Source organism: Ursus maritimus, unplaced genomic scaffold (assembly GCF_017311325.1).
Source record: "Ursus maritimus isolate PB19 unplaced genomic scaffold, ASM1731132v1 scaffold_27, whole genome shotgun sequence".
Lineage (NCBI taxonomy): Eukaryota > Metazoa > Chordata > Mammalia > Carnivora > Ursidae > Ursus > Ursus maritimus.
The window spans coordinates 24,866,985-24,879,654 of record NW_024425230.1 but is presented as its reverse complement, the minus strand read 5'-3'; the positions used below and the strand labels follow the sequence as shown (position 1 = coordinate 24,879,654).

General features: G+C 55.1%; 1 protein-coding gene across 1 annotated transcript in view; it reads left to right on the top strand.

The window, feature by feature from the left end:
• Nucleotides 1-205: 205 nt before the first annotated feature.
• ABHD17C (abhydrolase domain containing 17C, depalmitoylase) overlaps nt 206-12,670 on the top strand; it is a 46,098-nt gene continuing 33,633 nt past the window's right edge. The window contains exons 1-2 of the mRNA XM_040642887.1: nt 206-319; nt 396-775. Of these exons, the coding sequence (XP_040498821.1) occupies nt 206-319; nt 396-775 (494 nt within the window). The remainder of the gene's footprint in view (nt 320-395; nt 776-12,670) is intronic.

Genomic DNA, 12,670 nt, shown 5'->3' with positions numbered 1-12,670 from the left:
GGAGCCGCCGCTGACCCGCCCCGGCTGAGCGCCGCGCCCGCCGGGCTGGTCCCGCCTCCCGCCCTCCCCCCGCCCTGCCTCCCGCCTCCCCCTGCCGCCGGGCGAGCGGCCAGCCGCCCTCCGCGCTTCGCTCGCCCGCGTCCTTCAGCGCGCCCGGCCGCCGGCGGCGGCGGGCTCAGCCCCCGATGCCCGAGCAGGCCCCAGGATGAACGGCTTCTCGCTGGGCGAGCTGTGCTGGCTCTTCTGCTGCCCGCCCTGCCCGAGCCGCATCGCCGCCAAGCTGGCCTTCCTGCCGCCCGAGCCCACCTACACGGTGCTGGCGCCCGAGCAGGCGCACCGAGCGCGCCCGCCCCCGGCCCCGGACCGCCGCCGCCACCGCCGCCGCCGCGGCCCAGCCGGCGCCGCAGCAGCCCGAGGAGGGCGCGGGCGCGGGGCCCGGCGCGTGCAGCCTGCACCTGAGCGAGCGCGCCGACTGGCAGTACTCGCAGCGCGAGCTGGACGCCGTCGAGGTCTTCTTCTCGCGCACGGCCCGGGACAACCGGCTGGGCTGCATGTTCGTGCGCTGCGCGCCCTCCAGCCGATACACGCTGCTCTTCTCGCACGGCAACGCCGTGGACCTGGGCCAGATGTGCAGCTTCTACATTGGCCTCGGCTCGCGCATCAACTGCAACATCTTCTCCTACGACTACTCGGGCTACGGCGTCAGCTCGGGCAAGCCCTCCGAGAAGAACCTGTACGCCGACATCGACGCCGCGTGGCAGGCGCTGCGCACCCGGTGAGTCCGGCGGGGGTCGCCAGGCCCGGCCTGCGGCCGCGTGAGGGGGGAGGGGAGGCGGGCAGCGGCCCCCTGGGGACCTGTGGGGCGGCCGGCGGGGAGAGGGGCCCTTCCTCCGGGCTGTGCGCCAGCGGAGTGTGACCCTCCCCTCCCCCCGCCCCCAGGCCGCTGTGGATTCGCTTTTCTTCTCCATCCCTGGCCTTCTCCCACCCCCTCCCCAAATCCCACCAGCTCTCAGGTTCCCAGTGAGCTCAGACTGGGGGGACTTGCCTGTTCAGACACGCCTGGGTGCCACCGGCCCACCGGCTAGGTCCTCTGTGGCTTTGGTCACCGCGAGTGGAGGCGTGGGGGTGGCTTAAGTGCTGGGCAGAAACAACTTGGTTGGCGCTGAGTTTGTGTGAGCTGGCAGCCAGAGCCTGAAGGTCCGCAGACTGAAGTGACCTTGGGCAAGGCACAGGAGCCTCTGGACCTCGGGCTCCTCTACTGTATAATCCAGGGGCAAGATGGCATGACTTCCAAAGACTTTCCTCCGGTTGTAAAGGGCTCTGAGGGGCCCCGGGTGGGCAGCCCTGGAGGCAGCTGGAGGGGCGCATGGTGTGAAGTTTGTGTCCGGGGGTGGGGGGGGGTGGGGGGGGCAGAGCAGCTGGCACTGTGTGGGCAGGAAGGAGCTGGTGGCTGTTGCCCAGGCACTTCCACAGAGCCTCAGAAAGAAGCCCAGGATGAGTTTGAATCTCACCTGGTAGGGTTTGGGGACGCTTGACCTTGAATGAGCATTCACAGAAGGACTGGAAAGTATTTAGGGAGGGAGGGCGGGCCTTTGATGTACAAAGCCCAAATGGCCAGCCTGGTTCCTGGGTCAGAAAACTGGAGTTTTACACTGGAGGAGATAATGCTAACTGAAATAAGTCAAGCAGAGAAAGACAATTATCATATGGTTTCTCTCATCTATGGAACATAAGAACTAGGAAGATCGGTAGGGGAAGGAAGGGATAAAGAAAGGGGGGTAATCAGAAGGGGGAATGAATTATGAGAGACTATGGACTATGAGAAACAAACTGAGGCCTTCGGAGCGGAGGGGGGTGGGGGAATGGGATAGACCGGTGATGGGTAGTAAGGAGGGCACGTATTGCATGGTGCACTGGGTGTTATACGCAACTAATGAATCATCGAACTTTACATCAGAAACCAGGGATGTACTGTATGGTGACTAACATAATATAATAAAAAAACATTAAAAAAAAAGAAAAAAGAAAACTAGAGTTTTAGTCTCAACTTAGGCACACGTCTGGCAAGTGCACAAGTCACATCACCTGCTCTGGTGTTGGTGTTTGTGACTTTTCCCCACCTGCCCCAGAGCGATGGTGAAAGTGCCTGAGATCATGCCTAGAATGCCATCTGATTTCTCCCACAGGTTAAGTGCGATTGGCACAGTTCTGGCAATGGGCACTTCCATGTTTTTATCTACAGTGCGTTTGCTTGGCTATGCACATGGCCAACACGAATGATTCTGTCTCCTGTTCATGCCTAGGCTCATAAATTACCCTTTGCGTTTCTGGGAAAATGCCTTCTCCAACAGGAAGGTATTTAGGATTTGATATACATTGGTACTTGCTTTCTCTTGGGGTCCGGAAGGACTTCACGGAGATGACGGTTTTTCGAAAGTGGTTTGGGCAGGTGAGAGCGTATCGTACGCAGACTCACTGAGTCAGAATCTACGAGTAGTTGAAAGCCACCTGTTCCAGGAAAGGGTTTCAAAACTAGGTGTCCTGTACAATCAGTACATTGCTACAGTGTACTGTTGATAAAGGTACTAAGAATAAGAGTTGGCACTAAAGCTTTTAAAAAATGAACCATTGAAATCGTACTTTGAGTATCAAGATGTGAGAATTTCTGTGGACCATTGTTCCAATGTGTGCGTGACTACATTAGAACGAAAGCCTTTCAGATCGGAGGCTAGCCCTTTGCCCTGAATATACGGGGGTGGCTGTTACGAAATAGGCTAGGTGTCGTTTCCTGGAGACTTTTGTCATACTTAGTTTAATTAAAGGCATTGTTTTTGGATAAACACTTCGATTTTGGAACATCTGATGATAGATCTAAATTTTGCCTACCATTTAATTAATTTTATAGCAGAATTCATATCTCGACTGATTCACACATCTGTAAAATGGGGCAGAATTTAAAGGCTACGAATGAGAGTCTTAGAATTTGAAGAAACTTACAGATCGTCTTGCCCTGTGCTTTTCAAGTATGTGGAAGGTGACTGCACAGTAACACATACAGGTCCCGTCTCGATCAAGCACACACATCTACGTCATATCTCTCTGTACACGTCTTTATTCGAAGCGAATGTTTCACAAACCCCTATTTTTTCTATGGGCAATGTGCATGGCATAATATATTCTATTTCATATTTGAAAAAAGAAGAAGAAGAATGCGGTTGCTAGCCACTGAATTTATTTCCTAACTTCTGGACGCCTCTCTTGTGCACCTGCCTCGTCTGAGCGAGGCCCGGGGAAGGCCATCTCACGGTGGGCCAGCAGCAGGTCTCCTGGCCGCTGCTTTCACACTCTTCCCGCTACACCAGGTAGTCCTATTTATCAGATTTCTCAAGAGGGGCATTTATGTGTGTCAGTTATTCTAATAACATAGGAGTTACCCGATTCTGAAGCCAGTCCGTCCCCTCACTGCCTTCCTTCAGCCGACTGTCTTATTCTCTCTGGTTCTCCTGCCTTCACCTTGCCTGGAAGGTGCCCTGTTCTTTGCCTGTTTACAGCTCTGTTCAGGTTCTTGCCAAGGCAGGAGTGCCTCCCACCGCAGGTACCCATTGCATGGCTGGGCCGGACCCCCTTTTCCACCTTCTTCCCCCATGTCTTCTTTGGGGATCTCTCTTCTGAACTCCTGGTTCACCGCACTGCTCACGATCCAGCGTGATGGGACACGCTGCCTTGTCCTGCGCGGTCTCTATCTCTATGCTCAGGCTGTACCCCCAGAGCGCCTAGCCCCGTGCTTGCCTCCCTCCTCGTGCCTACCTCTAGCCTCGTGTGTGCCCATCTCCTGTGTCGGAAATACTCGATCCTGACCGGGTCCTGATTGGATTTAGAGACCCTTTGTGTTCCTGGGTACCTGGTACTCAGCCTCTTGACCTGCACTTATCATTCTTTTTTACTGTGTCCTATTATTTAATGGTCTTTCTCACTAAATTGAAAGTCCCTTGAGGAAGGGAGTCTATGTCTTCCCTATGCCCAACAATGCCTTTAAATAATAATAGGTACACGTTAAATGTTTGTTTAATGAATTCCACTTATGGATGCCCTGTAAGTCAATAAACGACATAAATGTAGTTTTTCCTAAGTTGAACTCTTACAAACAAGAGTTGGGTTTTATTTTACCTCTGAAGTTTTAATATCCATGCGCACAACCATAGACCAAAAGGGGGGGGGCTGGTTACGATATATTGGCCTGAGGTCTGATCTACTCTGTATCTATTACGTGTTTGTTCTGAGGACAGGGAAGTGTCTGTATTGAACAGAAGAGTAATAATTACCCTTCCTTTATATTCCTCTTCATCTGTATCCGTCCCCTGTCTGCACGACCCCTGTGCGTGCTGAAACCAGCTGCCCGGTCCTTGAGGGAGGACTTCCCACATAGACGCTATGGGTGCATGGGTGGCGTTAGCAAGTCCTCTGAGTGAGGAGTGGGGAAGCGGGCAAGTAGTCCAAAACAAAGGTTCGGGGAGGAAGGAAACATGAAGGCAAGAAGGGTGTACATTGCTCTTTGGCCAGGAGATGATTATTTTAAGCATTTGAAAAACTGTTAGAAAAGCTGTGGAATAAGAAGTAGCTTTGAAGGGTCCAGGAAGAGTGTGGACCCAGTGTGGAAGAAGCGAGTTGGTGTCCTAGTCCATTCGGGCTGCTGTGGGTGGTCCGTAGAAAACAGAGATGGATTCCTCCCGGTTCTGGAGGCTGGACATCTGAGATCAGGACACCAGCGTTGTCGGGGTCCAGTGAGGACCCTCTTCCCGGTTGCAGACTGACTTCTCGTTGTATTTGCACAGGGCAGAAGGAACAAGGGAGCGTTCCTGGGCTTTTATAAGGGCACTAACCCCACCAGAAGGGCACCACCCACCTAACCACCTGCCCGAGGCCCCACCTCCTGATACCATCACTTTGGGGGTTAGGTTTCAGCATCTGAATTTTGGGGGAGGGGATGTGAATATCTAGTCCCCCAGCAGTTGGCATGGGAACAATGAGGAGAGGTTCTCTACGATTGAGAACCTAAGCCCCATTGAAAGCTTGAAGGTTAGGACGTGCTTTACATTTGTGACGTACTTTATAAGCATGTTGTGAATACAAGCCATTGAGGGAATGCATTGGAATCCCTTAGAAATATTTGTAGGAAGGACGCTGAAAATCAGCGTAGCCTTCTTGGAAGGTGATGGTGTGACTTGAGCTGGGGAGGGGATTACCAGTGTGGGAAGAGCTGCTTGTTGGTGAAGGTGGGAGTGGGCAGATTAAGCCCCTCAGCGCACGTTCTCGGGGGTCCTCTCGGACGCGAGCAGCTGCAGACGGTGCAGAAGTGGGCCCCGGGATTCAAGACGGTGTGAATCAAGCCGATTTGCAAGGATAACCCAAACAAGCAAATAACCCAGAGAATGAGGCGGGAGATGGGTGGAGAGTATTTTGGCTGAGACATTTTCATCTAGAACAGCAAGCGAGAAGGCTCGTATGGTTTGGTGTATCATCAGTGTTTACCAGCGCGGTCCACTGAAGTTGTTGGAACCTTCGGTTTGATGCAGGGACTGTGGAAGGGCCAGGCGTTCCCTGACAGAAACGCTGACCCGTCAGAGAAAGCAAATGCACAGAGAACGAGAAATGACTTTCGGTGCCTCGGTGCCAAAGGCAAATTACCGAAGACAGTATCTCATTCACTCGTTCATTTACTTTACCAGCAAGCCGTTAACTATTAACCGAGCGTGCACAGGCTCGTACCAGACGCTGGGGGAGGGTCCCTCTCAGTGTCACTAATCCCAAACTCGTGCTGCTTCCTTCTTCTCCTTTTCTGTGGAAGGATGGACTCGGTTTTGGAGGCCTTTTTTATCCAGCTGAAAGGTCTCACATGTTTGTTACTGAACCAACCTGCTGGCGGGGGGCCCAGTAACAGAGAAAAACCGTTTCTCCGGTAAAACGTGTCTGTTGTTCGCGTAGTAGGGATGTTTACAGAGTGATGGATAGGAACATGGGGCCTTCATGTGGCTTTAGTAAGTGGGCAAATATACGTGCCGGCTCACATGTGATCCCTCGTGGACCCAGCGTGGTTCCTCGCGATGCCTCCTCGGAGCGGTACCTGGTTTTAGTACCAGTGCCCATCCGTGCCCACTGGGGAATGGGACCGTCCTGCGTTTGCTTCCTGCCCGGGGATCTCTCAGTGCGGGAAGGCTTGGGAGAAGACGTGGCGAGGGTCGGCCAACGGCACATGCCACGACGGTGGTGGAAAGGAGAGAGCGCGTTGAGAGGCGTTTTGAACACGTAACCCCGTGTTGCTGTTTTGTAACTTCTGTGCCTGGGATTCACAGGATCCAGAGCTAGACGATGCCGTACGTCCTGGGAAGGCTGTGCGGGCTGTCGGGTGGTGCGCTCCGTCCGTTGCTTGTGGCCGGTGTTCATCGTGCGGACTCTCAGGCTGGGTTCTCCCGGGAGGGCAAAGCAGCTCCTTTCCCAGGGAGGTGAGGCTAAAGACCTGACTCCTTCGCTCTCCGTGTGCTCAGAAATACTACAGTGCCTGTGAGGGAAGGGTGCTTAGGATTTCTACGTGCGTTTGACTGGCTGGGGAGGAGGAACAACGTGTCATGAAGAGTCATCGACAGGAGGCACAGACGTGGTGGTGTTTCTAGAAAGGGAACAGAGCATTGGCTCGCGATGGAAGGCAGCCCCTGTGGGAATATCCCACTCGGGAGAATGCAACTCTGCGGAACAGACTGGTTGAAGCCGAGGTGGGCGAAGCATGTTTTGGGAGTTGGCTCGGCGCCCTTGGCTTTGGCGTCTCCTCCCGGCCCTTGGAGCGCGGGGGCCGTGCCCACCCTTCGTGGTGGCTCCTCCGTGCTGGCAGCGTTTCTCTCCAGCCCCCACCGATTCCGAGCTTTGTGTCCCTGATTCATCATTCCTTCTCCACGGTTCTGTTTCCCGAGTGACCCACTTGCACAAGCCTGGACGGGCTCGTGCGTGTTTCTGTGGGGGGGGGGCAACCACGCCCTCCAGACGGATCTGTATTTATTCAGGGGCCCTTGGAGGCTTGGGCGTGGAGCCTTCGGCTGGGTGCCCGACTGGCGGAAGGGGACTTTTCTCCCTTTTTTCTTTCTGGAGAAGTCACTTGGAGGGTATCACCCCAAGGGGACTGAGGGCACGCCCTACCCTGCCCTGCCGCTTGGGCTCCTCTCCTTCTCTACCCTGTGCAGTGCCGGGAGTCCCCCAGGAGACCCCATGGCCCTTACACCGCAGCACACCTGCCTTCCCCGTGGTACTTTGCGGAAGCTCGTGGTGAGACTATAAATCTCCACCTGAAGAGGCCTTTCGAGCAGGGACCCAAAATCTCAGCGCAGAGACGCTGAGGAGACAGATCATTAGTTGGCTGTTCAAATGACTTCCGTTTTTTTTCAGGATTGCTTTAAGTAATAGGCTCGCTGATTTGTCTAAGAGCTTGGACTTACAGAAGTTAGGTAGGCACAGAACCTTTGGAGCGAGGGAAATTCCTTCTGATTTCTGCACTCCTTGCCATCCCTCATGTCCCCTTGAAGCAGGCACATCCCGGGAGAGGGGCTGGGGCCTGGTGCGTCCACTCCCCGGCGTTTGCGGGGGGCTCTGCCCGCCAGCTCCTGCCCGTCCTCCTGGCAGGGCTTGCGAGGCCCTGTCTCCACGCAGCTCCGGCCTCTACGAGGCTCACTCTGACAGAAGAGTGTGGGTCTTGAAGAATAGCCCACAACTGATTCCCTCAAGCAGGTCAGTAGAGCAGTGATGCCGTTGCTGTTCTGTGACCACACGTGTGGGCTCCCGTGGCTGGCCTGTAGGCGACTGGCCGTAGGGACGTAGGCCTCCCCTCCCTCGTTCCTCTCCTCCCCTGTCCTGCAGCCGATGGCACCCTCCCCGGGATGGCGGGCAGTTGGTGGCCAGGGGCTGGTGGTGTGGACTTGGCCGTGAACGGCCCCCGGGGCCGAGGCGAGTGGGTGGCTGGTGACGTGGGCGCGAGTGTGCAGGGGGCGTCTGCGCCGCTCCAGTCGGAGGGCTTCGGCTCCAGATGACTTGGTGATTTATTTCTTCATTTAGCTGATTTACACGCGTACTGATTTCTGGCTCTTCTGTCAGAGCAACACAGCAAGGTCGTCTCAAGGGTGACCTGGCGAGGAATGTTCCTGCAGCTCTGAGCTTTTCTCTGATGCTTCTGTGGTGAAGGGCAGGGATTTTGGAGTCAGGCAGACCCGAGTTTAGATCCTGTCCGTGCTGCTAATTAGCTGCCTGGCCTCGGGCAGGTCCCCTAACCTGTGTGGACCTCAGGTACAGTCGTGACTGTACTGGTCACTCCCCGGGTCCATCATGATAAAATGGGAGTGACCTCCTGCGTGAGGTGCTCTAGGCCAGCGCCCCCCCCCCCACGCGGTGGGAGCACCAGAAATGGGCTGTTACTGTTCGCGATCATTAATAACATTATCGGAGCCGTCATAACCGCGTGGTGAGGTCACGCTGAGGGCCAGGCGCATGGGTCAGGAAGACGGAGAACCTGCTTCCTCCCCCACTCTCCATGGACGTCAGCAGCACGCGGGGCAGGCCTGGCTCGGAGGGTGTCGCGCAGAGAGCCGCAGAGATGACTTAGTCCTGCTGTCGTCCCCCCTTATCTGTGGGAGATCTGTTCCAGGCGGAGCGTACCAAACCTGCGTGTGCTGGGCTTTTCCCTGGGCCCGCGTACCTGTGATCAGGTGGAACGCGTGGGCTGGGCGCGGTGAGAGACGAGCAGCGGGAACGCGTAATAGAACAGGACAGTCCGAGCCATATCCCGTGTGTGGAGGTGACGTGCGTGTGTTGTCCCTCTCAAGCTGCCTTACCGTGCCGCACTCACCCTCCTTATGAGGACGTGAGATGGTGCAGGGCCTCCGTGATGAGACGATGTGAGGTGATGACGTGGGCTCGGTGACGTGGCGTCGGGCTGCTAGAGCTCTTCTCCTGCGTCCGGACTGCGGCTGAGCGCCAGGAGCTGGAAACCGCGGAGAAGGTGGGTGACTCTGTGCCGCTGAGGCCAGAGCCTGTTTTGAGTTTATTCCTCTGGGCTCTGTGTATCACATTTCGCTTTGGGGAGCAGCATGCATTAGTGTTTTAAATCGGATGGCACTTCATCTGCCAAGGTGTTTATATGCCCAGAGGAGAACTTAAAAGGAGAGGAGACTACCTGTAATCCAACACCTTGCAATTACTTTGCAGCCCGGCCCTCTCCGGCTCCGTGCGCCATGCCCTTTGCGGGCCTCGCTCGTGGGCGTGGGCCGTGTGTTCTTGGAGGAGCCAGAGGCTTCTCGGGACATGGCGTCAGGGATGGGGAGGTCGAGAAGGTAAAACCCAGTCCCTGTCCACCCCTTAGGACATGCTGGTTGCTCTCTACTAACGGGACGACCTTCAGTAGACAGTTATCCTTCCTGTATCTTAAAGTTGGCCAGGACACCTGAATCACACACGTCCTCGTAACACATGAATGCTCCCATGATGCCTTGTACCTCGGATTCCTGTTGAGTTTGCCAGGCTCTGTGTAATGGAGCTCATTGATAACTTCCACACTATTGATTGACTTCAGAGCGCTCGAGGACCGTGGCACCACGGTGAAACTGGAAACCTCTGTTTCCAGAAAGTCTAGGTCATTCGGATTCAGACCGCTAGTTCATGGTTGCCTGTCAATGATTTGCTGAATCACGGAGCTCAGCCCCACCTCAGGATTACTTGTTAACAGAGCACGGTTTTAATTTTCAAATAAAAAAGGAGCACAGAAGAATCCTGCTACTGATTACTCACTTATCCCTTCAGTTTACATTTTTGAGTGGTTCAGATGAAATCTGGGCAGTTAGGTTGGGGGGAAAAATGTAAAGTGAGCGTGTATTCAGGAGATATCCACAGAGCGAGTTTCTAGACGTTAATTATAGCTGCTGGCTGACCCCTCTGTTATTATGGGTAGTAGTCAAATGAGAATTCCAACTTTCCCAAAACTATTTTTAGTGATTGTCATGGGCAGAACCCAGCCGTGTGCAGTGGTAATTATATTGCCTGCAAAGGCCTATAATGCCAGCACGAAGGTTTTGTATTTCTATTTCTTGATATTTTGATTTCTCTCTGTTGTCGTAACTCAAGGATATTTCAAATTCCCTGTGCTTGGTTGTACCCTTGTAAACTTGTGTTCATATCTTTTTAGTTCACATATATATAAAAGGAAAGGACCATTCACGTACTAATCACTTCTTTGCATGTTTTATGTTATGTAACCAGACTGGAGGAAGTAATTTTTTAAGCGAGCATGCTGTCGTATGTTTAATTGGAAGAAATTGGTTTTTCCTACTAAAACTTCAAGAAAACCCCAGAAGGAACATGGTCGTAAGACAGGGAAGAGGATGGTTGGGATGTGCTCTCACTGGGGAGGGTTTCGGGTCTCCACCTCTGTCCCCGAAGCTCAGCAGGAGCTCGTCCAGCCCTGCGACGGCTCCAAGTCTGTGTGCTGGAAACACGCCCCGCCGTCATTCTGACCCACCAGCCTTCCTAGTTTCCGGGTCTGAGCTGCAGGCTCCCCCATGGGGCCTTCCTGTCGGTCCACACGTCTGGCCAGCCACACCTTGCTGCAGACTGATCAGAGTTTGCACACCTGGGCCCCAGTTTCCTTTGCCATCACCCGCCCGTGCCGACTTCCCCTGCAGCTGAAACAGTCACGGACACGGGCGCCTGCTCCTCACCCCTGCTTCCTGGCTGCCAGACCAGTCCCTCCCTGTCGATCCCCTCCATCACCCTGCGCACCTCCACGGCCCCCATCTGTGGCCACACCTTGTACCTGTCATCTCCAGCAACGCTCCACTGCCAGGCCTTTGAATTATGAAATATCCTTTTCTGACTCAATCTCATATCCTGTTGGATCTGTTTATTTAACAAATGTATTAAGGGCCTGCCATGGGCCAGACATTCTTCTAGAACAAAACAAACACGAAATCCCTGCTGTTTGAAGCTTTCACTCACAGGGGGCAGATACCCAGGAAAAAACAGTCATCCTAATAATTATGTAAACAGTATTTGATTAGAATATGATAAATGTTATGGAGAAAGGAGAAGAATGTAGAACAGAGTCGGGTGGTGGGAATACCAGAGAGAGTGGGCGTGTGCAGTGCCAAGAGAAAGGGCTGCGTCCGGAGAACGCGGTGAGGGGTTAGCCCTGTGGCTCGGTGCAGGAAGGGCCAGGGGACAAAGGCCCTGAGGTTCACAGAACGTCCCGGAAGCTGGTGTGGCTGGAGCAGGGCCAGTGAGGTGCATGGTGGGGCCAGTGGGAACCCAGAGGGAGTCGCTGCTGGGGTGGGGCTCCTATCCGGCCTCATGGACCATTACGTTGGGCTTGTGCAGCTTGTAATGGGAGCCTTGGGGACAGAAGTGACTGGATTAGACCGGCTCCAGTGGCTCTTGGGGATTGTGTGGATGATTACGGAAAGGCGGGGGTCCGGAGAGGGAGGGAAAAGGCCAGTTAGGATTCACCTGCAGGACCGTAGGTTCAAGATGACGGTGGCGTGGGTCAGACGTGTGGCAGTGCAGGTGGTGGGAGGCGCTCAGATCTGGCGTGCTCTTTAGAGGTGGGCCGCCAGTATTTGCTGAGTCGAGCAGGGAAGGAGAGGGTCTAGGATGAGTCCAGGGGTTTCGGCTTGAGCAGCAGGAAGCCTGAGTCACTCCTCACTGAGGTGGCAGAAGGCTGGAGAGGCTCCCGAGTGGGGAGGCTGGGCCAGGAGTCTCGCTTTGTCTCTGTCGCCTTTGAGATGCCCATCCAGGGGGACGCACGGAGAAGGCGACAGGGCACGAGCCTGGACTTGAGGAGCAAGGTCTGGATCAGTTCGGGCATTGTCCCTTCAAAGGAGGAAAGCCATGAAACCAAAAGCAAACTTGAGGGAGTAGGGTTTGCCTGGGAGAACCCTGCCCCCGTCCACCCCCCGGTCCAGCCCCGGATTCACCAGACCTCTGCAAGCACCCCGTGTGGGAGGGCCCTGTGCTCCCGTGAATGACGGGTGTCTCCCTGGGGGACGGCACCGTGGTGTTAGGTGGTATTGGGTGCTGGCTCCTGGGTCACTTTCTGTGCCGGGAGAGCTGGTCCCCCCTGCGATGTCATCTGAAGCACCCAGGGAATCAGCCGTCACACCGCAAGCGTCTGGGTAGTTCCCCATTGGAGGTGCTGCCCACTCCTGTGTCCTGCTGCCATCCCTGGGGTTCCTTCGGTGCTGCAGGCCTCCTGGCTTCCCCAAGACTAGTTTGTGAAGAACCCGACAGGGTGGGGACAAGCGCTTCGGGACGTGGGAGTGTGAGCACCAAGGTCGTAGCTTGTGCGGTCGCTCCCGCCTGCCGCTTTCCCCAGATTTCCCCTCGGAGCCGAAACGGGGACAGGAGGGGCCTCTTAGCACCTGCACTTTCCGTGACCCCTTCTCCCGTGGTCTTTGCCTTGTCCCCTTGAGTCCACGTTTACGAGGAACTGCAAGGGTAATGCATTAACTCCCCAAACAGTTGGCACGGTTGGACCCGAGTCTCTTAGGCGTGGTCTCGTGCGTCCTCAGCTCTTTCTGAACAGTGCGGGTCAGAAGGAAGGGCTGCCGCCCGTGTGTTTACCGGATGAAACGCCTCGGCTCCCTGTGCT